Here is a 27,365-nt window from a genome sequence, read left to right on the forward strand (position 1 = left end):
AATGCATTGTCCATCTAAGATGCTTAAACAAGACAGCTCATTGGCATGTTAAAAAAAAAAACAAAAACAAAAAACTAGAAGCCTAAGATGTCCACCAATAGGAAAATAACCTATATTACAGCAAATACCATAAAATATAAGCTCTCCATATACAGTGACAGGGTCAAGATGTAGAGTTCATGAACAGGGATAAATTCTATAAATGGGTAAACTTCTGGAAAGAAACACAAGGAACTGTTAATAGGGGCTACTTTGGGGATAATGGGGAAAGGAAGGCTTACTTTAGGATTTTATACCTCCGTATATAAAATTGGGAGTTTTCAAACAATGTGCATTGTGTGTATTGTTTTTTTTAATGGCAGTGGAAAAATGTCAACAAGGTTTATCTGGTGAGGAGATTATAGACCAGTTTGTATGTTTTTATCTTTATGCTTTACATTTTTAAATTTTTTATTATTTTTTAAAAAACATTTTATTTCTTTATTTGACAGAGAGAGACAGTGAGAGAGAGAACACAAGCAGGGGAAGCAGGAGAGGGAGAAGCAGGTTTCTGGCTGACCAGGGAGCCTGATGTGGGGTTTAGTCCCAGGACCCTGGGATCATGACCTGAGCAGAAGGCAGAGGCTTAACCCGCTGAGCCACCCAGGTGCCCCTATGCTTTACTTTTTTTTTTTAAACAAAACCATTTTGCTGAAATCAATTTTATACTTTATGTTAAACAACTGGAATTTAAATAAAAACTTGAAACGAAAAAAAAGGTTTGTTATTTTGAGTGGGTGACATAAGTTTCAAAAAATCAGGGCAATGTAACAAAATATACATGGAGAAATCTTATTCCCACCCTGTTCTCATCTACCTCATGCCTGTGCCCATCTTCTGCCAAACCCTATGAGTAACTACTTTAAAAAAAAAAAAAAGATTTTATTTATTCATTTTTTAAAGACTTTATTTATTTGACAGACAAGTAGGCAGAGAAGCAGGCAGAGAGAGAGAGGAGGAGGCAGGCTCCCCGCTGAGCAGAGAGCCTGATGTGGGGCTCGAGCCACTGAGCCACCCAGGTGCCCCCTTTAATTTCTCTTTCTGATAGCTCATTATTAATGTATATAAACACAACAGATTTTTATGTATTGATTTTATGTCCTGCAACTTTACCAAATCCATTTATTACTCTTAACAGTTTTGGTTTTTTTTTTTTTTTTTTTAATGATGTCTTTAGGGTTTCCCATATATAATATCATGCCGCCTGCAAATACTCATAGTTTTACTTCTTCCCTTCTTCCTTTCCAATTTGGATGCCTCTTATTTTTTCTTGCCTAATTGCTAAGGCACAGACTTCTAGTACAATGTTGAACAAAGCAGGTGAGAGTGGCATCCTTGTCTTATTCCTGGTCTTAGGAGGAAAACTTTTAGCTTTTCTTTTCTTTTTTTTTTAAGATTTTATTTATTTATTTGAGAGAGAGAGAGAGAACAAGTAAGAGAGAACATGAGAGGGGCACCTGGGTGGCTCAGTGGGTTAAGGCCTCTGCCTTCAGCTCAGGTCATGATCTCAGGGTCCTGGGATCGAGCCCCACATCAGGCTCTCTGCTCGGCAGGGAACCTGCTTCCTCCTCTCTCTCTGCCTGCCTCTCTGCCTACTTGTGATCTCTGTCTGTCAAATAAATAAACAAAATCTTTAAAAAAAAAAAAAAAAAAAGAACATGAGAGGGGAGAAGGTCAGAGGGAAAAGCAGACTCCCTGCAGAACTGGGAGCCCCATGCGGGACTTGATCACAGGAATGCGGAATCATGACCTGAGCCAAAGGAAGTTGCTTAACCAACTGAGCCACCCAAGCACGTCAGCTTTTAGCTTTTCATCACTGAGCATGTTAGCTGTGGGCTTGTCCTACATGGCCTTTATTATGTGAAGGTATGTTCTCTCCAAACCAGCTTTGTTGAGAATTTTTATTATAAGTAGATGTTGAATTTTGTCAAATAGTTTTTCTGCAGCCATTAAAATGATCGTGTGATTTCTGTCCTTCACCAGTGCAGTGTATCACAATGACTGATTCATGGATATTGAAGTAACATTTTTGTATCCCTGGAATGAACTCCACTTAATCATGGTATGTTATCCTTTTAATGTATTTTTTTAATAGGTAGCCATTTTTATAGTTTCATGTCATCCCACTGGTGTTTTTCTTTTTCTTTTTCTTTTTTTTTTTTTTAGATTTTATTTATTTATTTGACAGACAGAGAGGCAGGCAGGGGCTGGGGCGGGGGGAAGAAGGCTCCCCACGGAGCAGAGAGCCCGATTCGGGCCTTGATCCCAGGACTCTGGGATCACGACCTGAGCCGAAGGCAGAGGCCCCAACCCACTGAGCCACCCAGGCACCCCCCACTGGTGTTTCTTGCAGAACCAAGCATATAAATATTCTAGTCCCTCGTTCACATACCAAAGGTAGTACACTGCACACATGGCTGCGTCTTGGTTTTTCCACTTGGCAGTGTCCGGGCTATCTTTCTATATCACTAAAATATCCTTCCCATCTCTCTTCTCCCCCAGCATCACGTGAGTACTTAGTGCTGTAAATTTCCCTCTCGACACTGCTTTTAGCCTTTGCAGGGATGTGGAAATCCAGACTCAAAGAAAGTAAGTGATTTGTTGATACTCACATGGTGAGTGTGGAAACATCTCTAGGCGGGGCAGAACAGGAACTCTGTTGAGACCCAGACTCCTCTCAAAGGTTCTCTGTGGCTTCTAGATAAGCTAGAGAATTTTAGATAAGATACCCACTTGAGTTTGCATGCTACCCAGGGCCTCCATAGGAAAGAATTTGAACGTGGCCTATTACAGTCATTTAAACATGGACAGCTGTTGGACTGGGATTTTTCTGAAGAAGATAAGACTGGGGGAGGGAAAGAGAGAGAGAGGAGAGGGCATGAGATCACTAATGGGTCCCTGAGATAAATCACTGTGTGTGAAAGAATTCTGGTAGAGGGTAGCAGAGTCAAGATGTTGGAGGTTGCTGTGACTTTGGGGGTGGGGTGAGGTGGGGGGAGTGTGGCCGCACTTGACCATGACCCAGGACCCCCTCCTAACCCCTGAGGTTCTGGAAGGAGAAGGCTGTGATGCAAGGGACTGAAGAGTATTACCTGGGGCTAGAAGCTGGGCTTTTGAAATAGCTAATGTGAGGAAGGAGAGGAAAGTTTCTATTGGCCAAAGAGAAGGACAGAAGCCACAGAGCGCTGGGGCCAGGGGAGTGAAGAAATGGCACAGGCGGTGGTGTGGACAGTGAGGCGGCCTGAGTCAACAAAAAGAAGGATGGCCGCGGAGAGGGCAGCACGGGGTTGGGACTGCCGCCTAGCGTGATAGCTCTATGTGCAGAACAAGTTCGAATTCCTAGCAGACTGAATTGGTGGGGGAGGGGGTTAGTCCCAGGGGAAATAACGGGTCTTTTTGCTAATGGAAAGGATATCGCTCTGAGCTGCAGAATTTTGGTATATCAGCTGCCGAGGCGACACACTCATTAGGGATCAGCAGCTGGGATATGAATACATGCCGCTCTGGCTGGTTTCTTTTTGTTACTGTTTTGTTGTTGTTATTGTTGTTGTTAAAGATTTTATTTATTTATTTGACAGAGAGAGATCACAAGTAGGCAGAGAGGCAGGCAGAGAGAGAGGAAGGGAAGCAGGTCCCCTGCTGAGCAGAGAGCCCGATGTAGGACTCGATCCCAGGACCCCGAGATCACGACCTGAGCCGAAGGCAGCGGCTTAACCCACCGAGCCACCCAGGCGCCCTTTTTGTTACTGTTTTAATTGAAATCAACATCACAACCTGCATAGAAGACGTAATTATTCTCATTTAATGCATGTGGACAGTAGAGTCAGACTTTCCAAGGCCACGCAGCGAGCAGCGCTCACCTCCTTCCCCCGCCCATTTTCTTTTAAATCCAGGTACCCGTTTCCGACGTGATGGAAAGGCAGGCACATCTCCCCGAGGCCCAGGCTTTGCCACTGGGTGAAGTGTGGGTGAAGGGCGGGAGGGCATTGCATTCGGACACAGGCGTGCCTGAAGTTGCATCTGACACAGCACGGAGCCTGCGTGCACGGTGACTGCGCAGCTAATGGGGAGGTCGGCAGTTGCGGTTGTTCTAGAACAGCCATTCTGTTCCTCCTTATTTTGTGGTGACCCCGCAACTGGGAGAGTTGACCTCAGCCAAGGGCTTCTGGGAGATGTTTCCACCTCCTAGGAGAAAGTACAGGCGGGGAAATGGTGTCTTTTCTTCTGGGTGTTGTCAGACCTGGATAAGGGACCCAGAACGGCTGTTGCTTCCCTAGTACGTGAAGCTGACACCGGAGGAGAGTAGAGGGAAGAGAATCAAGGGGAAAATGTATCAACGCCACCGGATTTGATCAGCCAGAATCAATCCGCTGGTTAAGCAAATCGGTAAGTCTCCATCTTGTTTAAACTACTTTGGTGTTTGTTTGTTTGTTTGTTTGTTTTAAGATTTTATTTATTTAACAGAGAGAGAGAGACAGAGAGAGGACAAGCAGGGGGAGCAGCAGAAGGTGACAGAGAAGCAGGCTCCCGGCTGAGCAGGAAACCCAAAGCAGGGCTGGATGCAAGGACCCTGGGATTATGAGCTGAGCTGAGGGCAGACGCTTAACCCACTGAGCCACCCAGGCTCCCTTGCTTAAGCCAATTTGAATTGAGTTTTTTATTACTTGTGTCTGAAATCATCCTGACTGATACAGCCTGACCTCTGAGAAATTTAATCTCCATTAATCAGAGTCTCTTCAGCACCCCCGGGGCTGTGTCTAAATCCCCATGTATTTTTGTAAGGCTGAGTGGTGGGGGGTGAGAATAGGTATTTGGTCTTCAGATGTCGTCTTTCCACCTAGCATCCCCTGAAGCCCCCATCAAACCATTTGGTCCTTTAGTCAATGGACTGTACAGGTCATTCCCATCAGCTCTCTCTCCCTCTACACTTCTGTCCTACTCTTGGGCACACTATAAACATTCTCACCGTGTGGATGCCATGCTGGGTCACAGGAAATCTTAAATGATTTTCAAAAGCTTGGTTTCCTCCTGCATTGCTCTTGGGTGCTAAGATCATTTTGCTGCTCTCTTACTGTGCTGGGTTTGGGGGAGGACTGTAAGGTCCTCTCTCCCCACATACACCACGTAACCCTTTCTACTCCGGATTCTATCAGGGGGCCCAGACCACCCTCTGCTCTCAGATCCCACACACCAGCCAGGGGGAGGGGGCAGAGGGCAGAGCCCTCCTTCCTTAAGAACCCACATGTGCTCACACTTGCTTCCCATCTGACTCTTGTCTGCCTGCCAAACCAAGAGATCTCTGTCTCCTCTTGGGGCCAAGGAAGTCTTAATCTAACTCCTATTTATTCTCCTAACCATTTTGTGCTATTTGTCCTGCCTGTTCTATGGTTTCTTTTTTCTCTCAATTTCTCCCTGTTTTATTTATTAACCCTGTTTGTTTTCTTTTAGTGCTTTTTCTAGACATTACAGCATTCATGATTAATATATCAAAATCTGTAGCTAATCAAGACCTAAAATCTTTCCTTCTTCCCAGATAATACGAGGATTTTCAAATGCTTTGAACACTCCATTTTCCACCACCTTTGATTTATGTCATGGTTGGTAGTATTTTCATTTTAACCCCACAGGACATTATAACCATTGTCTCTCTTTTTTTTGCATTTATGATTAATTTACATTTATCTACATTTTTACCACATTCCTTGTTGTTTATACCTTCTTAAGTCTCAGATCTGCTATGTAGGATCACTTTCTTTCTGAAGCATGTTTTCTAGAAATTTCCTTTACTGAGGTGATGAGCCACCTGTTTTTGTTTGTCACAAAACACAGTTCTCGTCTTCTTGCTCAGTAAATTTTCTTTTTGTAACATTATAAGTTGGAAGTTGCTTTCTTTCAGCACACTGAGGATATTCTACTATCCCCTGGGTTTCTCCTTTCCTGTTGAGAAGTCAGCTGTTAGACCATCATTTCTTTGAAAGCATAGTTGACCCTTGAGCAAGATGGGTTTGAACTGTGTAAGTTCAATTACTTGTGCATTTTTTTCAATAAATATATTGGACAACTTTTTGGAGATTTATGACAATTTGAAAAAAAAACCTCACAGACAAGCCATATAGCCTAGAAATATTGAAAAAAAATCAGGAAAAGTTTGGTACTATTGTAAGGATAGAGTATATATAAATATGACATATAAAATATGTGTTAGTTGACTGTTTATATTGTGAGTAAGTTTCCAGTCAACAGTAGACTATTAGTAAAATTTTGGGGAGTCACAAGTTACTCTCGGATTTTCAACTGCATAGGAAGTCGGTGTGCCCCTCACTCTGGTGTTTTTCAAGGGTAACTGTGATTTTTTTTTCCCCTCTGTTGCTTTCAATTTTTTTCTGTTTTTGGTTTTCTGCAATTTTTGCTATACTGTTCCTGTATGTGAGTTTCTTTCATTTGTCCTACTGGGGACTCATAGTCTTCTTGAATCTGGGGATTGGTATTTCTTTTTATCATTTCCAGAAAATATCAAGCAATCTCTTCAAATAGTGCTTGTACCCCATTCTCTCTGCTCCCTTCCTCTGAGACTCTATTTAAATATGCTTTAGAGGGTGCCTGAGTGGCTCAGTGGGTTAAGCCTCTGCCTTCAGCTCAGGTTATGATCTCAGGGTCCTGGGATAGAGCCTAGCATCGGGCTCTCTGCTCAGAGGGGAGCCTGCTTCCCCCTCTCTCTCTGCCAGCCTCTTTGCCTACTTGTGATCTCTGTCTCTGTCAAATGAATAAAGAAAATCTTTAAAATAAATAAATATGCTTTAGACGTTTCTGCTTTAAGCTCTATGTCTTTTATTCTCTTTCATATCTATTTTACATATTTTTAAACTCTCTGCCTTATAGATATCATAGGGAACTTCTTCTGACCTGACATTCAGTTTTCTCTTCAGCTGTACTTAATCTGTTGTGAAGTAACATTTATTAAGTTCTTATTTTCACTTAGTGTCTTTCATTTCTAGAAGTTCGGTCTGCCTTTTTTTTTTTTTTTTTAAGATGTCATTTATTTATTTGACAGAGAGAGACACAGTAAGAAAGAGAACACAAGCAGGGGGAGTGGGAGAGGGAGAAGCAGGCTTCCTGCTGAGCAGGGAGCCCGATGAGGGGCTCAATCCCAGGACCTGAGATCATGACCTGAGCCAAAGGCAGCTGCTTAAGGACTGAGCTACCCAGGCACCCCAGTTCTGTCTGCTTTAAAATATATATATATTTATTTTTTTGAGGACAGGGAGGGGCAGAGGGAGAGAGAGTCCCAAGCAGACTCCATGCTGAGTGTGGAGCTTGGAGCTGAATCCCATGACCCCGCAATTATGACTTGAGCTAAAATCAAGAGTCAGCCACTTCAGCGACTGCACCACCCAGGCGTCCCTAGAAGTTCTGTCTGCTTTTTGAAAGAATCTGTTATGCTGCTTTTCTTAGTTTTCTATTTGCTCCAACTTTTTCAAACTGCTCATGTTTCATTAAATAAAATGAGCATATTGTTGCATGTGAAGTGTCTGATAATTCTGGTTTCTGAACTTTTTTGTTTTTGGTTTTGTTTTGTTTTGTTTTTGTGGGGTTTTTGTTTGTTTGTTTGTTTGTTTAGATTTTATTTATTTGACAGAGAGAAACACAGCGAGAGAGGGAACACAAGCACGGGGAGTGGGAGAGGGAGAAGCAGGCTTCTTGTTGAGCAGGGAGCCGGATGCGGGACTCAATCCCAGGATCCTGGGTTAGGCTCAGTGACTGAGCCAGCCAGGTGCCCCAGGTTTCTGAAGTTTTTATGGATTTATCCCCCCTCTCTGTCTTTTCTGCTGATTCTTATAATTCTTGGTGTATCTCATTATTTTCAACTATGTGCTGGATTTTATTGGAATAATCCATCACTTTGAAGGAGCTTTCTCCAGAGAACATCTGTGTTTGCTCCTGCCAAGCATCTAGGGCCATTACTGATTCAGTAACACCTTAAGCCAAGTTCAAGGTTTGACACTCTCTGAACCACTCAGTTGAGGAAAGCCTTGTCTGTAAATCTAAGTAAGAGCCAACTTGCTTCTGGATTACATTTCCTCTAGACAGTTTGGTCCTTCAACATCTTAAGTATTTTATAGACAGGATCTCCTCTCATCCTCTCAGCTTGTGGGGGTCCTGGGCCCCCATCGTCACACAGAGCTCTTGCTAAAATCGGCAGATGCCCTAGAATGGAGCCCCTCTCTTTTCACGGACTTTGCCATGTACCCTCATTTTCCTTTCAGTGGCACCTAGCACTTTACTAGGTGTTTTTTACTATCTTGTCTTTTCAGAGCTTTTAAGAACCTGCTGCTTATATTTTATCCGGCATTTTGGGTTGTTTTTGGTGGGATATGTTTTCTGAATCACCTCGCCTGTCAAAATTCCTAAATCTTTTGTTTCAGCCAGAGGTATTCCCTTTCTTCCCAGAAGACCTCATTCAAAACTGAAAAGTCAGAAGATGTTTTTCGTTGCACTGAATCATTTATTCCCTGAGGCAAGAATCAAGGACACACCAAGCCTGAGTAAGAAAAGGTTTCTGTCGGGGCGCCTGGGTGGCTCAGTGGGTTAAGCCGCTGCCTTCGGCTCAGGTCATGATCTCAGGGTCCTGGGATCGAGTCCCGCATCGGGCTTTCTGCTCAGCAGGGAGCCTGCTTCCTCCTCTCTCTCTGCCTGCCTCTCTGCCTACTTGTGATCTCTCTCTGTCAAATAAATAAATAAAATCTTTAAAAATAAAAAAATAAAAAAATAAAAAAAAAAAAAAGAAAAGGTTTCTGTCGAGCAGAAGAAAGGACCCTTCAGTTTGGCTATTATTTCAACATATTTTTCTGTCACACGTCTCAACGGTTGAGCCTGGTACCAAGCACACAGTTAGGGTTCAGTCATAATGTCATCATTATTATCATAATGTCATCATTATTATCCTAATATCCAAACTCGCCTTCTTTAGGAAAACTTCATTAATCTCGTCCCATTCCAATTCTTTATTGTACTCTCTCCAAGTGTCTTTTCAGCCTGTTGATTTACTCTAATTGCTTTTTCAAACATGCACTTTTTCTTGGGAAAGTGCAGTGACAGAACATCATTCCCAGAAGCCTTTGAAGGTGTTGAGATCTTGTTTCTTTATTAACTGGTATCAGAACTCTTTCAGTTACAGGTGACAGACGACTCAACTCAAACTGCATTTAAAAAAAAAAAAAAAAGATTCGGGGCTCCCGGGTGTCTCAGTTGGTTGAACATCTGACTCCTGATTTTGGTTCATTCAGGTCATGATCTCAGGGTCATGAGATTAGGTCCTGCATTGGCTCCTCGATGTGCATGGAACCTGCTTGGGATTCTCTTTCCCTTTCCCCCCTCCCTGTTTCCCTCCCCACTCACACTCTTTCTTTCTCTTTTTAAAGATTTTATTTATTTGACAGAGAGAGAGAGAGAGCACACAAGCCGGGGAAGTGGCAACCAGAGGGAGAGGGAGAAGCAGATTCCCCACTGAGCAGGGACCCCCATGTGGGGCTCAATCCCAGGACACTGGGATCATGACCTGAGCCAAAGGTGACACTTAATCCACCGAGGCACCCAAATGTCCTCTCTCTCTCTTAAAAAAAAAAAAAATTATATTGGTTAATGTAACTGAAAAACCCAGTGGTAGGTCTTCAGGTACAGTTTGATCCAGGGGTTTAGGATATATCAGGAGGACCTGGTCTTGCTCATCATCTCATGGTTCTTTTGCCCATTATTTTTCCTTCATTTTCAGGCAGTTCCATTCTGCATGGTAGCAGGACATCCACACTCACATGCTTAGCTCCAAATCCAGTGGAAAAATGCTCCTGTTCACTCCAACAAAAGTTCCAAGATTCACCCTTATTGGACTAATTCGGTCAATGTCCCTTTCCCCATAGCTTGGGGAATGTGAGGTGCTGATTAACCAAGTCTGAATCGGAGGTATATTTCCCAGAACCCACAGTTAAGCCCCTCTGAAACCCATGAATTTTGAGATTGGAGGAATTGTGGTTTCCTGAAGGAAAACCTGGGGGCTTGCCAAAAGAAGGGTAAGTGGATACTGGGCAGACACAAACACCATCTGTCCTCTTCAGTCTCCAACAGCTCACAGAAAAAAACTCAGGAACGGGGCCCTTGGGGCAGAATAAATTGCCTTAACGAGGTGGTGGTTCTTTCCAGGTCTTTGGGACACTGACATAGATTTCAGCACACGCAGAAAGGACGAGAGCTGGAGTTTTTGGGTGACTGACCTGAGGGCTGCTCTCACGGCCTCCCAACCACCCTGGCACAGTGGAGCCCATTTGTAATTTATCAGGCTACTCCCCTTGGCCTTGTCGAGCTGTTTTTCTCCCTCTGATATAAAAATAACGCTTAAACAGGATCCTGACCCCATGTCCCAAGCAAATCAGCTATCTAGAGATGGCAGCCAGATTCGCCCTAGGGTCAGGGTGCAAGTCCTTATTACACCCAATTTTGAGAGCAAGCCAAGAAATAGGACTTCAAGAAATATGATACCATGACCAGAGATGAAAAGCAAACACCCAAGGAGTATTTATTTCCCAAGCCAAAGCCAATACCTTCTGCTGATTTGTCTTGCCAGAGATAATGGCTCAGGCTCCTCTGGCAGTGAGAGCAGGTATGGGAGATCTGAGAGGCAAAGGGCAGGGGCAGGGCAGAGAGCTCCTTATTTATTTATTTATTTTACAACTGGGAAATCACTATGGGCATAGTGTTGAGCAGGGCTGGGGTCTGCCCCAGCGGAAGCCCTCCTCCTTCCCCATCCTCGACACCACTATCCCGTGGTGACGGTCAGCACGCTTTGCACCTGCCCACCTTCGGAGCCTTGTAGCTGGAGATCTACGGGGATGGAAAGCAGGTGGCATAATTATAGTAACCATTTACTGAGCATCTCTTACATGATGGGCCTGTGCTTTATTTACAGTAAGCTTCGGGCTTAAGAGTGTGGTGCTGGTGTCCAGAAACACTGGTTTTGAATCTGAGCTCTCCATCTCACTTGCTTTGAGGTTCTGATCAAGTTAATCTCTTTAGGCCTCAATTTTCTCATCTGTAAAATTTTAGCCATACGTGTATAATAATATTAATACATATTAAATATTTCAAGCCTAAATAACAAACATATAATCATATTTACCACCCAGGGTGGGGAGGGATTACAAAAGATGCACACAACGTGTTTTGCAGTTTCTGGTAGGTTTTAAGTGCTACGTTGAAGGAGGGGTACCTGTGTGGCTCAGTGGGTTAAGCCTCTGCCTTCCGCTCAGGTCATGATCTCAGGGTCCTGGGACTGATCCCTGCATTAGGCTTTCTGCTCAGTGGGGAGCCTACTTCCCCCGTCTCTCTGACTGCCTCTCTGCCTACTTGTGATCTCTCTCTCTCTGTCTGTCAAATAAATAAATAAAATCTTAAAAAAAAAGTTGAAGGATCATTATATACACTTGTCATTTCTAACCCTACCCCAATCCTATAGTGTAAATGCATTAGCTAGACAGGGGCTTGGTTTCTGTAGCAATCTGCCAGTGGTTTAAGCAAAATGGGAATTTATTTCTCCTTATAATGTGACAGCTCAGAGGTAGGCAGGCCAGCAAGGAGGAGGGAGAGGGTCTGTCATTTCCAACCCACATCTTCCCTCATCAGTTCAAAGGGTGCTCCAGCTCCAGCCATTGCATCATAAGTCAATAGAAAGGAGAAAATCTGCCGCTTCCTTCTGGGTCATTCTTGGAGTCTGCATATAACGCTGATGCTCAGATCCCAGGAGCCAAACTGAGTCACATGGCCATACCATCTGCAGAGGAAGCTGGGAAATAGAATCTTGCACTTAAGCAAAAATTGTGGGGATTACTCATAGAAGGTGAAGAAGGAGAGAGTAGGTACTGCTGTGCCAGAGCCCACAAGCGAAGGACACTGTTAGCAGCCCTGGAAGGGAGGCATCTGGGCCCCACACCAGCTCGGAGCCCCAGATCTCCAAAGGACGAGGTGTGGATGGTATCCTACAGTCTAGTGACAGATAATAAATAAAAGGCAGATAATCCACTTCTCCTACTCTCCATAGACAACAGTGGAGGAGGAACAAGATAAGCTCAGTGAAAACACTTACTTGGATAGACCCTTTTATTATGTTATAGTGTCTCTCTTCATTTCTTACTATAGTCTGTGGTCTAAAGTCTTGGTTGTCTGATATGAGAATGACTACTCCAGCTTCCTCTTGGTGTCCGTTATCACGGTCAGTGGTTCTCTAGTTCCTTACTTTCAATCTGGAAGTGTCTTTGAGTCTCAAATGAAACCCTTGTAAGCAGAGTATCGATGTGTTTTATTTATTTGTTTGTTTGTTTGTTTGTTTGTTTCACAGACAGAGATCACAAGCAGTCAGAGAGGAAGGCAGAGAGAGAGGAGGGAGCAGGTTCCCTAGTGAGCAGAGAGCCTGATGCAGAGCTTGATCCCAGGATACTGGGATCATGATCTGAGCCAAAGGCAGAGGCTTTAACCCACTGAGCCACCCAGGCGCCCGATGGGTCTTTGTTTTTTAATCCTTTCTGATACCATGTGTTTTGATTGGAGCATTTAGTCCATTTACATTCAGATAATTATTGAAAGATATGAATTTAGTGCCATTGAATTATTATCTGTAGAGTCACGGTTTCTGAAGATTGTCTCTGTTCCTTTCTGCTTTCTGTTACTTTTGGGCTCTCTCTCTCTCTGCTCAAAGGGTTCCCTTTAATATTTCTTATGGGGCTTGTTTAGTGTTCACAAATTCATTTAGTTTTTATTTATCTGGAAACTCTATCTCATTCTGAATGACAGCCTTGCTGGATAAAGTATTCTTGGCTACATCTTTTCCCTATTTAGCATGTTGAATGACATCATGCCAGACCTTTCTGGCCTGCCAGGTCTCTCTGGACAGGTCTGCTGCTGGCTTTATGCATCCACCCCTGATGGGCGTTAGGGAGGGCACCTGATGTAATGATCACCACGTGTGGTATGCAACTGATAAATCACTGAATTCTGCCACTGAAATTAACAATACAGTGTATGTTAACTAAATTGAATTCACACACAAAATTTTTTTAAAAATTTAAATAAAAATTTCTTTCTTGGAACAAGAAAGAAAGGCAAACACCCAGCAGCCACCGGGTCTTGTCAATTACCAAATTCATCTGGGGAGGCATTGCAGCCCTGCTCCCCCACAGAGGGGTAAGTTCTTGGGTTATGCCTCTGGCAGCCACTGGTTCTGCTCTCTGGAAGGACCTCCCCTTTCTATTAGCCTATGTGGCATCTGGTGTTGCCTCTTGGTAAGTGATCCCTTACTCAAGATCCTCTACAGCTGTACCAGAGACCATGTCCTTGCAGACCATGTAGCTTCTATAGACCTCTTCCTGCCAGTGCACATCTGGGAGGCCGATCGAATCAGCTTTTGGTGACCACATTTGTTGTTTCTTTGCCGATATGACACCCTCAAAATCTTTTAAAAAGATTTTATTTGTTTATTTACGAGAGGGACAGAGAGTATGAGCTGGGGGAGGGGCTGAGGGAGAGGGAGAGGGACGAGCAGACCCCCATTGAGCTCCTTTCAGGACCCTGAGATCATGACCTGAGCTGAAGGCAGATACTTAACGGACTGAGCCATGCAGACATCATCACCCTCCAAACCCTAAAAGGCTACTGACTGGTTCCATATTTGAGTAACCACAGCCAGTGGTCTCACAGAGCCATGATTTCTGTGCCTGATACTCTGGACGTGGTGTACCTTCTGTTCTCTCTCAAACTGCTGGTGGCTGCCTTGAGGCCAAATGAAAAAATATGCTTGGCTGTGAAGGGAGCCTCCCTTATTCTGCCCACTGGGCCAGCTCCCATGGCTGCTGAACAGAGTGTGCTTGAGAAAGGTTTGGAACTACTGGTACAACCCTGGCTAAGGCTTCCTCTTCTAAACCACCTCTTATATCCAGCCTGAGAGCATCTCTCCTGTAGGTCTTTGCTAGTAGTTACAAGCAACGGCCAATGCACATTAACAGTCTGAGTGTTTCCATCCAGTTTCTGTGACTTATAGGCTCTATTATGGCATTACAGATAACGGTCACACCAAATGTCTCGCTGTAATATAACAAGGGTCACCGCCTTACCAGCGGACAGTACTTTTCTTGGCTATCTGCTGCCTAATATCTAAACCAATGTCACTTGTTTTGGGCTTTTTAGAGCAGTGCCACTTACAGATATTAATTCTGTATTCATTAGGATGCACGTTTGGTTGCTGTACCAAAGACCCAACTTAAGAATGATTTAAACAAGAAAATGTATTTCTTCCTCATATAAAATAGTCCACAGACAGTCTAAAGCTGGTAAGGTGACTTTGAAGCCTTTAACAAGCATCTTCCATTTTAGGTACAAAAGAGCTGCCCCAGATCCTGCCATCACAGCAACCTTCCAGCCAGCAGAAGGGGTAAAGGAAGAGAAGGAACCCACACCTCTTTCTTTTAAGGACTGATCTGAACTTGCTCACATCCCTTCTAGTCACATCACTTTGGCCAAGATTAGTCACAAGGTCTCATTTAGCTGCAAGGAAGATTGGGAATCTGAGTCTTTATTACAGGCAGCCACTCACTCTCCAGCTAACATTCAAGTAGTTCTACTACTAAAAGAAGAAGAGAAAAATAGATAGTGGGAGGCAACTGGCAGTCTGCCACAGAATGTTTTATCCTCATTTTTCATGGGTAGAAACAGGCTCAGAGCAAACAAGCAATGCTTTTTAAGGTCATATGGCAAACAAACGGCAGAACATGAATTTTAATCAGGTCCATCTGACCGTAAAACAGGTTTTCCATCACATCCAGCCAACATATTTTGGTCATCAAGGTGCCCACTGTTTACTTGAAGATACAGAACCTTCGCACGTGGATAGTTATGTAAATGTCAGCTTTGTGTACCCTGAGATAGGCACATAGAACCTGTGCTATAGGAAGACCAGTGCAGTGAGAGTGATACCATCAGGCAAGACCATCTTAAAGAAGAACCCTCCTACTGGCCCTGTAGAGGAAACAGGCCTGAGGTAGAAGGGGGTGGGATCACCGCTGGAGAAGGCAGTGGTATGATCTGCACCTGTTCTGTATCTGGTTTGATAGTGAAGGTGTCCTGGAGCTTAAGGATGGGGGGATGGGTAGAAGCTTTCCAGGCCCAATTCATCCCATCTCTCCAAGGATGGTCCACTTGATCCTTCCACCAGTTGAGGCGTCCTCTTAGCGGTGCCTTAGACATTCCATCATCTGGGACAAGCCGGGAACAGGCTACAGGAATCCCACAGAATGAGAGCTGCACTCAGCCCTGGTACTACCCAAGACACACACAGAAAGGCAAAGTCCCTCCCTTTTCTGTTCTCCACCCTCCCTGGAGGCAGGACAGGGGCTTTGAGGGGTGATGAGAAGTGTGTTTGGTACATTCAGCAAGAAATCCAGTAATCCATTACTTAGTGTCCACTCCAGGGCCCGAGATTGGGATGGAAGAGCCTGGAAGGGGGAGAGGAGGGGCAGGCAGAGAGAGGGGAGCTAGAGCAGCTGTGACAGCATTCCCGATTTGGACGCTGACTCAGGCCCCAGGAATGCCCAGGAAGGGCGGGTGGGCAGCCACCAGAGCCAGGCTGGGATCCCTTGGCACAAGAAGATGTAGGGACAGCACGCACAGAGGGACGTTGGGACCGGGGCTCCCACACACTGGGGCCCACCACCAAACCACCGGTAGAAACAGATGTCTGCCACCCTGGGCCCTCAGGGCCACCGCACAGCTTCATGACTTCTCCCAGTTCCCCACCTTCCCGGCCATCCCACCCCAACTCTTCCAGCAGGGGAAGGGACAGGCTCCTGGGACTCCAATGGGGACATCGGGACACACAATGGCCCTCTCCTGGGACCGCCCACAAACCCCTTGGCCCCAGCCTCCCAGCCGACTCCAACTTGCCCTTTTTAACTCCAGCATCACCCACGACTGAAGTTTGTACCAGTAACAACGGTTGAGCTCAACTTGCCTCCATTTTTCCCTCCTTTGCCACCTGACAAAGATGAGAAGAAACCCAGGACTCCCAGAGCCCACCTCCTCCTACCGGTGCCCCCACCCCTACTCCCCACCCAGGGCTCCAAGCCACCTCCCCCCATAGCAACGTCCTTCAAGCTTGTCCTTGAAGACCCAGGAGGGAGCCTAGGAGGAAGCCTCCAGATTCCAGGTGCGCCCCTGCCCTCCCCACCCCGCCACAGGCTCAGGGCAGAAGCCCGGGAGCCTGTGGGGCCCTCCCTCCCGCCGCCTGACACCCAATCAGAGCGAAACTGATCCGGGGAGGGCAAAGCGCCAACCCCGGGGCCCAGAATAGTGCTGTGCGCCCTGTGTTGCGCACTCGCTCCCCACTTGGTCGGGGTTGGCCGCATGGAGCACACGCTGTGCGGGGTAGGGGTCCCGGGGGACGGGCGCTGGGGCAGCAGAGGCCAGGGGACTGCGAGCACACCGCTGTGTGTGTGTGCGCACGTGTGCGTGTGTGTGCATGTGGGTGTCTGTGTGTATGGTTATTCTTCGTGTAAGGGACGTCTGTGGTTCTGTGTGCGTCTGGGAATGGTTGAGTGTGTGGTTTTCTGGATGTGTAGAAGTAAGTGTGTGTGCGTGCGTGCGTGCGTGTGTGTGCACGTGCGCTGTGGGGGGGTGTACGTGTGTGTGTGTGTGTGGACGTGCACACACATGTGTTGGGAAAAAAAGCTCTTTTGTTGTTTGGGAATGTGGGACATGTTCCCACCTCTTCAGGCCTTTTTCTCCCCACAGAACCCATCCTGGAGCCGCCTTGGGGGACCGGAGCATCAAGGTAAGTGGAGCCTCTTCTCCCACTTCTTTTGTCTCCCCCCTTTCTGGGCCCCCAATCTCCTCTGCTCTCATAGCCCGGCTTTTGTCTCTCTCTCCTTTTCCTGCTTTATCCTGTCTCTTTTCCCTTTGTACCTCACCTCCTCCTCCATCTTTCAGAAGAAGGGGGACAGATCTAGAGTCTGAAGACTGATCCCGCTTCTGACTTTATCACTTACTAGCTGTGTGAACTGTGGCAAGTTGCTTAGCCTCTCTGATCTCAGGTCCTTCTTTAGTAAAATAAGGATGATCATTAATACCTCTGTTATAAGATTGCTGTGAGGTTTGAGTGACAAATATGTAGAAGGAAAACCCTAAGGGAGCTTGCAAATAAATATTAAATATTATTATTGATAACATTTTAATTGATTTTGTTGTGTTACTCCCTATTAATCAAACAGGCCCCATTCCCCCTTCCAGAGATGAGCTTCCTAGAACAAGGAGAGAACACTTCATGGCCATCACCGGCCACGAGCACTGGCTCAGAGAGAAGCCATGGGAAACAGGGCGCCAAGGCCTTGCGATGGACAAGGCAGGAGGCTGTGGAGGAAAGAGAGCTGCTGGGTCTGGGAGAAGGTGAGGCCAAGGCCAGTTCTGGGGGGTCGGGAGTGGAGGGCAATGGGCTGTGCCAGAGCCTGGGGCTGGAGCTCTGCTCTGGATCCTTCCATAGCACAGAGATGGACCGAACGAAGCCTCATCTCGTAGCCTCAGTCTTTCCAGATGAGAAAGGTTAACTGCATTGCAGACCCAGGGGCCCAGCACAGCCAACTCAGGACAGACCCACTGTCCTGTGTGACTCTGAGACTCCGCTTTCTCACCCGCAAAATAGGACTGCAGCTGCCACGCTTTCCAAGGCTGCTGTGAAGTTGACCTGAGCCAGCACATACGAAAGTGCTCCACAAGACAGGCTTACTGTTCTCTGCCCCTCCAACAGATCCAACCGATCCCCAGGCCAGGCCACCTGCTGAGTATGCCGGACTGGAGGCCACATTCCCAGAGGCGACGCACTTGTCCCAAGCTGCTCCCTTGGCCCGGTTGGGCTCCTCACCCACAGAGTGGGACATCTTCCCCTCCGACAACGTAGCCTCCACCGCGGGCTCCAGCACAGATTGTCTGGAGCTAGACCTAGAATTCCCGGCCACTGGGGCCTGGGGGTACGAACTGGGCATGGTGGAAGAGAGGCCTGCCTTGTGCCCCTCCCCGCGGGCCCTGCTACCCAAGCCGGGCTGGGACGATGAGTTGCAGAAGCCGGGGGCCCAGGTCTACATGCATTTTATGCAGGAACACACCTGCTACGATGCCATGGCAACCAGCTCCAAGCTGGTCATCTTCGACACCACGCTGGAGGTGAGGCCGTGGCTCTGCCCCGCTACCCTCCGCTGGGGCTGCAGTCCCCGCTCACAGCCTCCAGGACACTCTGCCAGGCACCCCCCGAAGAGTCCCCTCCCAGGATGCCTTTAGAACACCCCGGAGGCTAGGGCTGGGGAGGACTTCCCTAACCTAACTGCCATCCGCCATTTAGTATCCGTAGGGTCTTGGGTCAGTCAGTTTACCTCTCTCGTCTCTAAGATAGGGATTGGTCAGAAGGGCATGCCACTCTTGATCTTGGCATCATGAGTTCGAGCCCCACATTGGGTGGAGAGAGTACTAAAAATAATGATAGTCATAAATAAATAAGAAAATAAAATGGGGACAGGAATGCCTGCTTTACCCTATAATATGCTTCAGAGAACTCCTGGGACAACCCAGGATAAATAGGAGCACTTGAAAACCCCAGAGTATGTGGAAGACACAGCAGGGTGGTCCAGGACAAACAGCAGAGAAATCTTGGTAACAGAAAATTAAGATGCGCTCCAGTCCCTTCTCTTCCACTAGGCTAAGCTCCCGAATGCCTAACTCCATTCTCCCCATCACAGAGCATGGGCCGATGTCTCCAGAAGCATGGCATGAGAACCACTCACAGAGCCCTGAGTCTCGTGGTAGACGAACAAATTTGTTTATTTTAGTAGCTTTGTATTTATTTTTATATGCGTTAGAAAAATACACCCAGAATAAATGCCACCCGTGTAGATGTTCAGATGAGGCCACATGAATCGAAATCAAAATTTATTTAGAGAAGGGTATTCTGTACGTATTATGTAATTAAGTATACCTCCAGGGCTTAGATTAGGAAAAACTAGATGGTGTGTGACTGCCCACATATGGCTTCCGAGTGGAAACGCTGGCTTAGGTTCCACATCCGGGGGAGCCAGGGGAAGGGATCACCACCTCCGGCCACCAGCAGCCTCATCTCTAAGCAAGTGTCTCTGCTGAGGATCATGTCTAGGGGGCGCCGTAGCACAGGAAAGGCTGTAGAGCTCATGTACTGGAGACCCCGGCAGAAGGCCCCAGGGAAGGTTCCTGGTTGGGACAGGGTACCACTGAGGGGCAGGGAGAGCCTCACCCCTCACCGTTCTCTCTGGACCTCAGATCAAGAAGGCCTTCTTTGCCCTTGTGGCCAACGGCATCCGGGCGGCACCTCTGTGGGACAGCAAGAAGCAAAGCTTTGTGGGTGAGGACGGGCAGGGAGGCAGAGGTGGTGGGGAAGGGAAAAAAGATCCTTTGTGGTGATTCTGGGGTTGAGCTCTGACGCGCCGCGCGGGCTTGAGCAGACCCTCGGGCCGAGCCCAGCTGGGGGTTGGCATGGGGAACTCAGATCCCAGTCTTGTGGCCTCCAGGCGGGAGACCCTACATGTGGAGTAGGTGTGACTGGCTGACCGGTCCAGCTCTACTCCTCCATGGTCCCACGTTACAGGTGCTAGATGGGAAGAGAGGAGAGGAAGAGGGAGAAATTAGGAGCACAGAAGGTGGGGGAGGAGAGAGATGACAGGGGAAGCGTAAAAGGGACAACCTCATTTCTCAGGCGTGGGAGGGGGCTGGCCTGCTTCCCTCTGTCCACAGCTCCCACAGCTGTCTCAGTCCTCGGCCTCTGGCAGAGCAGGGAAAGGGGTCTGACCCTTCAGCCTGCCTCTCACCACAAAGCCCCAGGCTGACCCCCGCCCCCCCACGACCCCACAGGGATGCTGACCATCACGGATTTCATCTTGGTGCTGCACCGCTATTATAGGTCCCCGCTGGTGAGGAGTGGGCTGGGGGTCCCGGGGGCTCCCATTTGGGCTGGGGCAGAGGTTGGCTCAGGGAGCCTGGTGTCCTGAGGGGCCCGTGTTCTGACTTCTGGAGTCTGTCCATGTCTCTAGGTCCAGATCCATGAGATTGAAGAACACAAGATTGAGACCTGGAGAGGTGAGCTGCTGTTGGGGGGCCTGATGGGGGGAACTGGAAGGAACTGAGGGTGTGTGGATGAGGGTGGGGCCAAGCACCTGAGGTTGAGGCTGGGCAGTGGGGATTTCCTGGAAGGAGCAAGGGAGGGGTGAGATGGAGCCCAGGGACCGGAGGGCAGAAGACCATCTGGGAGTCACCTGGTGATGGGCAAGGCATCCAGATCCCTGGGCCTGACTCTGGCTTTGCCTATAGAAATCTACCTTCAAGGCTGCTTCAAGCCTCTGGTCTCCATCTCTCCCAACAGCAGGTAAGATTCCTCAGCCACCCACCTGCACCTCCCCACAGTCCCCTTCCCCAGCTCCGCGATTCCGAACTCATGGGCTCATCCTGCTTGGGACAAGGCAGCCTGCACACCCTTTCTTCCTTTTACATGGGCTGGGGTGGAGGGTGTCTCTCCCCCAGACCCACTGCTCCCACCTCTGCAGCCTGTTTGAAGCTGTCTACATCCTCATTAAGAACCGGATCCACCGTCTGCCGGTCCTGGACCCAGTCTCGGGCGCCGTGCTCCACATCCTCACACACAAGCGGCTGCTCAAGTTCTTGCATATCTTTGTGAGCTGGAGCACAGCCTCCGGGGGGTCCCGAGGGGGTCACACAGCCCTTGGCCCAACGGACTGGGGAGGGGGCCACTGGGAGCCCTCAGGGACCTGCCCCCCACTGACCACCCACCTGTCCCTGACCCACCAGGGCGCCCTGCTGCCCCAGCCCTCCTTCCTCTCCCGCACCATCCAAGATCTGGGCATCGGGACATTCCGGGACTTGGCCGTGGTGCTGGACACGGCACCCATCCTGACAGCACTGGACATCTTTGTGGACCGGCGCGTGTCTGCGCTGCCTGTGATCAATGAAGCTGGTACTTGAACCCGGCAGTGGAGCTGGCTGGGCTGGGGTGGCAGCAGGCAGGGGTCTGGCATCGATCGGCTCAGGACCCAGGATGGAGCCGGGGCTATAGGTCTGCCTGCTTTGAGTCTTGGACCCATGACTTAGCCTCTCTGTGTCTCAGGCGTCATTTTGAAGCCAGTAGCCTGGAAGGGGTGTCCAGTAATTCCTTCTGAAAGCCTACCCCTGGCCTTTGCATGGTGTCCTGGTCCTGATGTGAACCTCTTCTCTTTCTCTCCCCACCCTCACCGCTGCAGGACAGGTTGTGGGCCTCTACTCCCGCTTTGATGTGATTGTAAGTGTGTGGGGGGATGGGGAACTGAGGGTGCCATGGGGAGAGGCTGTGGGTGCGAGGATTGGTGGAGGGATGTCTGTGGACCTTTACGGGTGTAAAGGGGGCAGCGTCTGGGGGTCTGGGGTCTGGCTGAGGGGCTGACTCCCATGGCACTTCCTCCCTGCCCCAGCACTTGGCCGCCCAGCAAACCTACAACCACCTAGACATTAGTGTGAGAGAAGCATTGAAGCAGAGGACACTGTGTCTGGAGGGGGTCCTTTCCTGCCAGCCCCACGAGAGCTTGGGGGATGTCATCGACCGCATCGTCCGGGAGCAGGTACCCCATGCCTCTGCCTATGTGCCCCCAAGACATACGGCCCATTCCCCTGAGCAGCTCCAGCTGTCCCTACACACCGGGCACCTGCCCTGTCCTCCCATTTCATGGCCATTCCGAGCTCTCAGTGTCCACACTGGTCTGCCACTGCTCTTGTTCCTGGGGCCCCCATGCAAAAGGGACACTTTGCGTTGCCCAGAGTGGTCAGAGCCCCCCCCCCCCAACTGATTTCTAGGAGACACGCTTTTCCTCCCCATTACGTTGCATTCATGCCCCTGATTCTTGGTGCCAACCTTGCTGGCTGCTGTCGCCTCACGACAATGCCCGAGCCCTCACTGACCCTCTGTGCACCCACAGGTGCACCGGCTGGTGCTAGTGGACGAGAGCCAGCATCTCCTGGGCATCGTGTCACTCTCTGACATCCTTCAGGCACTGGTGCTCAGTCCTGCTGGTATCGACGCCCTTGGGGCCTGAGAGTATCTGAGTCCTTCCTCCAAGGCCACCTCTCACATGCCGAAGAGGACGAAGGGAGCCAGGCGATCCGGCCTCTGTCTTCCCCCACCCCCATTTGCTGGTTTGGCCCTGGTTCAGGTAGGCTGTACTCTGGGCCAATGGCCTCAGCACCTGACAATCGATTTTTCGGGGCGCTCTCAGATCTCAGACCGGGGCACCTCAATGATGGGAGTGGCTCAGCTCATGGCTGAGGAGCCCCGTGAAAACTCCAAGGGTCGGGACTCCCCATGGAGATCCCACTTTGTCCCCATCTCAGCTGAAGTCACAGAGGTCCTCCTAAGAGGGATAGGCAAAGGCTGGGGTAAAGGCAAGGACAATGCTGTGATTTCAGATGCTCTGGGGAGACTGACTCGCCCTCTCCCAACTCAATTTTCACCTGCTTGGAATTCCACTGGAAGGAAGCAAGTCAATAAATCTTTGTTGAGTGGAATTTCCATGCTCAGTAGGAGCTACGGTGACAGGAGGGAGCTTCTAAGTACTCATCTCAGTAAATCCTCTCAGACTCTTGGCTGGTAGCATGCTTGCTAGGGACTCAAACAGACTCCACGTGCTTGGCCGTGGATGGCGACACGAGGTTCCCCTATTGGAAAGGCAACCTCCCCTCCCACCGTGTACTCACTGTCTTCCCTTCTCTTTTCCCCACAGGCTTCTCCAGCCTTTGCCCCTGCCCTGCCTATGCTCCCAGAAGCCCTCACGAATGCCCAGTGCACCATGGGACGATGAAATGAAGGAGAACGGCTGAGTCAAGCCTGGAGATCCATGAGCCAGAAGCACTGGGATTACCCCAGGGCCAGCTGCCCTGGGGCCATCCGTGTCACTTTCCCCCCCTACCTGGGGCGTGACCGGGCCCAGCAGGGCAGCAAGCCCTCAGCTGTTGGGGTTCACTGCGGGGCTCTGGCTTCCTCAGCTTCTGGACTGCCTGGGAGTCCCAGCTGTTCTCCTACAACTACTAACGTGGTTCCCCACCGCTGTGCCCCTGCCCCCCAGCTCTTCCCAGAATTGTCATTTCAGGGCTGTTGGTGGTCGCCATGGAACAGCAGCCCGGGGTTGGGGGGGGTCCTCCCTCGTCCTCATCCTGAGCACCAGCAAGTGCTGTTCTCAGGCCTCTGTGTTTGGATCACTGAGGATGAACCCTTGAGGAAGCATAAATGGAAAAAGAACAGCCCATGAACTTGAATTGTAGAAGTTTCCCTCAGAGAATGCCAGTCATTTGACCCGAACCTATGGCCCGACCCCTGTGCTTTCTGAATTCAAAGACACGAGGGAAGGTCTGTGATGGACAAACACCACGACTGGCATTTCATTGGCGCATAGGGTGTTAGCCCACTGAAATTCCTTTTTTCATCTTTTATTTATAACAAAACAATGAAGAAGATACGAATTAGTTAATTATGCAGTAAATACAACTCAGTCTACGAACTCATGTGCAGGAAACATAACTTTATTTTTCTAACACAGAATGGAGTTTCTGTGATGAACCCCACTTCACCAGGTGGGAGAAATGAGTCTCAGTCAGTTTGGGGCTCATCCCCCCCACCTTTTCCTGGGCTGAATCTGGTGGGGATGGGAGGGGAATGCTTTAAGTAGTGTGAGCCTTTGTTCCTCTGTCATCATCATCCGCGCATGGCCACACCAGCTAAAAAAACCTGTTCCCATCTGGTTGTCACTGGGTTGGTCATGGGTGGACCTGGCACCTGCTAGGTGCTCTCTCAGTCCCTGTCACAAAGCCTCCCTGGGCCTGCCTGCTCCTGGGATGTGAGGACGTTCTAGTTTCCAGACCTGCACTCGTCTGGGCTTTCAGAAGCTCTGCAGAGCAGTTCCAAGCCCATCGGCTCAGACCGACAGCAAGTGGTCTGCTTTATTCTGCATTTTGCTTTACTTCAGCCTCTACCCTGAAACATAGGGCACAGGGCTCTTCTACCCTTGTCATCTACAGATCTCTCTGGGGGTATTTGTCACACTCCCCCCTTCCCTTCAAATACAGCTCCCTTCTCGGGGCCCTCTTCTCAGGGGCCCCTGAAATGTGGACCTCAGAGATCTCCACATTCTCTTTTCTTCCCCAACCCTCATCAACCTAGGGAATCTTTATGAGTGGGGCCTTTTCTCTAACCCACTATGCATTCTTCCAAACCCACTGTACGTGTCTTGTGTTTCTTGCCACCTATCTTGAGGGTCAAATTCCAAAACCAAGACCCAATTTCTGTTGTTTCATCCCTCCCCTGAGGCAATGGACACTGTAGGTCTGCCTTCCAGTGGGGAGAGGATAGGCTAATATTCCTAAAATATGATCCCACCTCATTCCCCTCACAGAGCAACAGAGTGGAGACACTTGTGTCTGATGAGTCGGACAGCAAATGAAGGCCTTTTTTCATAGACGCCCAGCCTCTGTTTCCAATTTTGCCAAAACCACGGTTCAGTGCCAGCTCTGCTCTGGCCCTCCCTAGGAAGGCCCCGGGCCTTGGGCTCAAGTGGGATGATGGGATGCGGGTGCTTCTCTGGGCCTGTGTCAAGGGACACTGTCCTCAGAGAGCCTGGGGCAGGCTGCCTCCAGCTGCAGCTAACTGGAGGGTAAGTATAGTGGGTCAGTCTCTGAGTGGTTGCCCAAGATGGCGCCCCATAAGCAGACCTTCAGGAGTCATAGCACCGACAGAAAAGGCATCCTGAGGAAGTCACTCCTTCCCCTTCCTGCTCCCCCTGAGAGCAGATAGGTCTCCAGCCTCCACCGTGCTGAGGACCCAGCCATTCCCCCCTGGGCCCCTCTGTGAGGGACCACGCCAGCCCCGCCAGCCCCCTGCTTCAGCCGTCCTTCTCGGATGACAGCCAGCCCTCAGTTCCCAATAGTCTCCAGCACCATGGCTTCTAGAACAGAGTCTAAGGGTTGCCATAGGGACTATTCCTGAATAAAAGTGTTGAAACCGGGCGCCTGGCTGGCTCAAAGGGTTAAGCCGCTGCCTTTGGCTCAGGTCATGATCTCAGGGTCCTGGGATCAGGTCCCACATCGGGCTCTCTGCTCAGCAGGGGCCTGCTTCCCTTCCTCTCTCTCTGCCTGCCTCTCTGCCTACTTGTAATCTCTCTCTGTCAAATAAATAAATAAAATCTAAAAAAAAAAAAAAAAAGTGTTGAAACCCACCCTGCTTGACCTTCTGTTCATACTTCTGAGCCTGGAGCTGGCTACACTCTTCAGGCATCATTGGCTCCAACCCCCTGACTCCTGCCCCAACCTCCGAAGCGCCTCCAAGTTTCCGGGGCCTCCAGCCTGGACTCCTCTTGGGTTCTCAGCCCTCTCTTCTCTCACACCATCTCTACTGTCATGTCAACCTTGGCAGTGTACCAGGATCCCCCCACCCCCACCCCGGAGCAGGGGGTGAGTGGGGGAGCTTTATAAGATGGAAATTCCAGGGCCCATGCCTAGAGATGCTAATATCCTGACTTGGGGGTGGGACCTGGGCAACTGTATTTATTTTCTGTAGACAGTAGAGATTTATGATGCATAACACGTGATGAGCATGATGGCTTGCCGAGAGATAAGGATGCCTCGTTTCCATAATTAGGAAAATCACTCATCACGTTATTGCATCTGTATTATTTGTCAGGACTGAGATCTACAAGAAGAGCTGGCTAAGGGCAGGAACACAGCGTAGGAGAGATACAATTTGCTGGCAATCTTGCTGGCCTTCCAAACACCCACAAATACAGAAGAATTCAGTACGATGTCCTGTATACCCATCCTGTGAAGGCAGTTATCATAATTTTTATTTGACATGCATCTTAAAACTGGAATCAGAAATAAGGAACTAGAACCAAGCTAGTATTAACAAGTCAAACCACATCCAGAGCTAAAACATCTAAGATCAGGAGCAGGTAGACAGCCAGGAAACATGAGGTACTTGATTTATTTTTACTCCTGGGAGTGCTGCCTGAATGTTTTTCAAAAGGGAAAGCTGATTTCTTTTCTTTTCTTTTTTTTTTTTTAAGATTTTAGGTATTTCTTTGACACACACAGAGAGGTAGAGGGCAAGTACAAGTAGAGGGAGCAGCAGGCAGGGGAAGCAGGCTCTCCGCTGAGCAGGGCGCCTGATGCAGGGCTCCATCCCAGGATCCTGGAATCATGACCTGAGTCTGTGACTTAGGTGGGCACTCCCTGAGACAGCAGACCCCTGGTGGTCCGGTGGTCCGAAGGAACAGCCCACCGGAAAGGCAGAAGTGGCTCTGGTTGGTAGAAATCCCTGCCCCCCTCCGAGCCCAGCCCCCACGCTCTGATGTATCAGGAGCTCTCCCAGCGGAATCCCAGCACAGGTGGGGGGGGGTGGTCAAGAGCTATGCCCTTATCATCAGGAATTCCTCCCAATTCTCTTGTGAGTTCTTCCCCGTAGTCAGTAGGAAAAGCTCTGCATCATCCCCTCTTCTTCCTTCCCCTGCCTACTCTTCCAGGCTCTTCTCATCCGACAAACCGAACATTGATGAACTGCCTCCCAGGTGCCAGACACAGAGGTGGCCACTGGGATCCAAACCAAAAGGAGTTTTGTTTGTGCCCTCCAGGGGGTACACAGGTGGCTGGGGAGACAGTTGGGTTGGCGACAAGGAGAACAGGCTAAGTGCGCTGTTCTGTAACATTTGCAGGGGGAGGCGGGGAGCACAAAGCAAGTGCTTTTGCTCCCCCAGCGAGGTCAGGGGAGGCTTATTCAAAGGCAGTGACATTTGAGCCCTAAGGAAGAGCCCGTTCTCTGGAATGGCATCACTGGTGAAGAGAGTGTTCCAAGGAGAGGGGACATGAAGAACCAAGTATTGAGGCCAGAAAGAGAGGAATGTGCTCAGGGCAATACAAGGAATTGGGGTAGGCTGTGGAATGGGCATCTGGGCAGGGTGTAGGGGTGGAGGGCAGGGTGTTCAAGAGTTTTCTGAACTGGAATAAGGACTTAGGACTTTGATTCAGGGCTGAGAGAAGCCATTGGAGGATTTTAATAAGGACAATAACATATATATATATATATATATATATATATATATATATATATGTGCAAATTTTAATCTCACCAACATAAGAAATTTGACTTTAGTTTTCTACGACCCAGTAGAAATTTACCCCTGGGGCTAGGACTCTGTGAGGAT

General features: G+C 48.9%; 1 protein-coding gene across 3 annotated transcripts; it reads left to right on the plus strand.

The window, feature by feature from the left end:
• Window positions 1-16,441: 16,441 nt before the first annotated feature.
• On the plus strand, window positions 16,442-25,364 carry PRKAG3 (protein kinase AMP-activated non-catalytic subunit gamma 3). Of its 3 annotated transcripts, none has more exons than XR_009352028.1 (14): window positions 16,442-16,494; window positions 16,861-16,900; window positions 17,356-17,511; window positions 17,870-18,282; window positions 19,405-19,486; window positions 19,993-20,051; window positions 20,172-20,217; window positions 20,449-20,503; window positions 20,682-20,808; window positions 20,944-21,109; window positions 21,393-21,430; window positions 21,600-21,746; window positions 22,101-22,334; window positions 22,902-25,364. XR_009352028.1 is itself a non-coding variant. In XM_059168028.1 (13 exons), exons 1-13 carry the CDS (start codon window positions 16,474-16,476, stop codon window positions 22,215-22,217), a joined length of 1,467 nt encoding a protein of 488 aa, XP_059024011.1. In that variant the 5' UTR covers window positions 16,442-16,473; the 3' UTR covers window positions 22,218-22,888. The 3 variants fall into 3 exon arrangements, 1 of the variants encoding a protein (XP_059024011.1); XR_009352029.1 differs by having other exon boundaries at window positions 16,456-16,494; window positions 17,337-17,511; XM_059168028.1 differs by lacking the exon at window positions 22,902-25,364 and having other exon boundaries at window positions 22,101-22,888.
• The last annotated feature ends 2,001 nt before the right edge of the window (window positions 25,365-27,365 follow it).

The sequence above is a fragment of the Mustela lutreola genome, chromosome 3, assembly GCF_030435805.1.
Source record: "Mustela lutreola isolate mMusLut2 chromosome 3, mMusLut2.pri, whole genome shotgun sequence".
In the NCBI taxonomy this organism is placed as follows: Eukaryota; Metazoa; Chordata; class Mammalia; order Carnivora; family Mustelidae; genus Mustela; species Mustela lutreola.

Bases quoted from the DNA above. Each gene is read 5' to 3' on its own strand.
- PRKAG3 (XM_059168028.1), top strand. From the start codon at position 16,474: ATGGAGCACACGCTGTGCGGG. The intron at 16,901-17,355 runs GTAAGTGGAGCC...TCCCCCTTCCAG, and splicing joins TGGGGGACCGGAGCATCAAG to AGATGAGCTTCCTAGAACAA. The intron at 20,504-20,681 runs GTAAGATTCCTC...CCACCTCTGCAG, and splicing joins TCCATCTCTCCCAACAGCAG to CCTGTTTGAAGCTGTCTACA.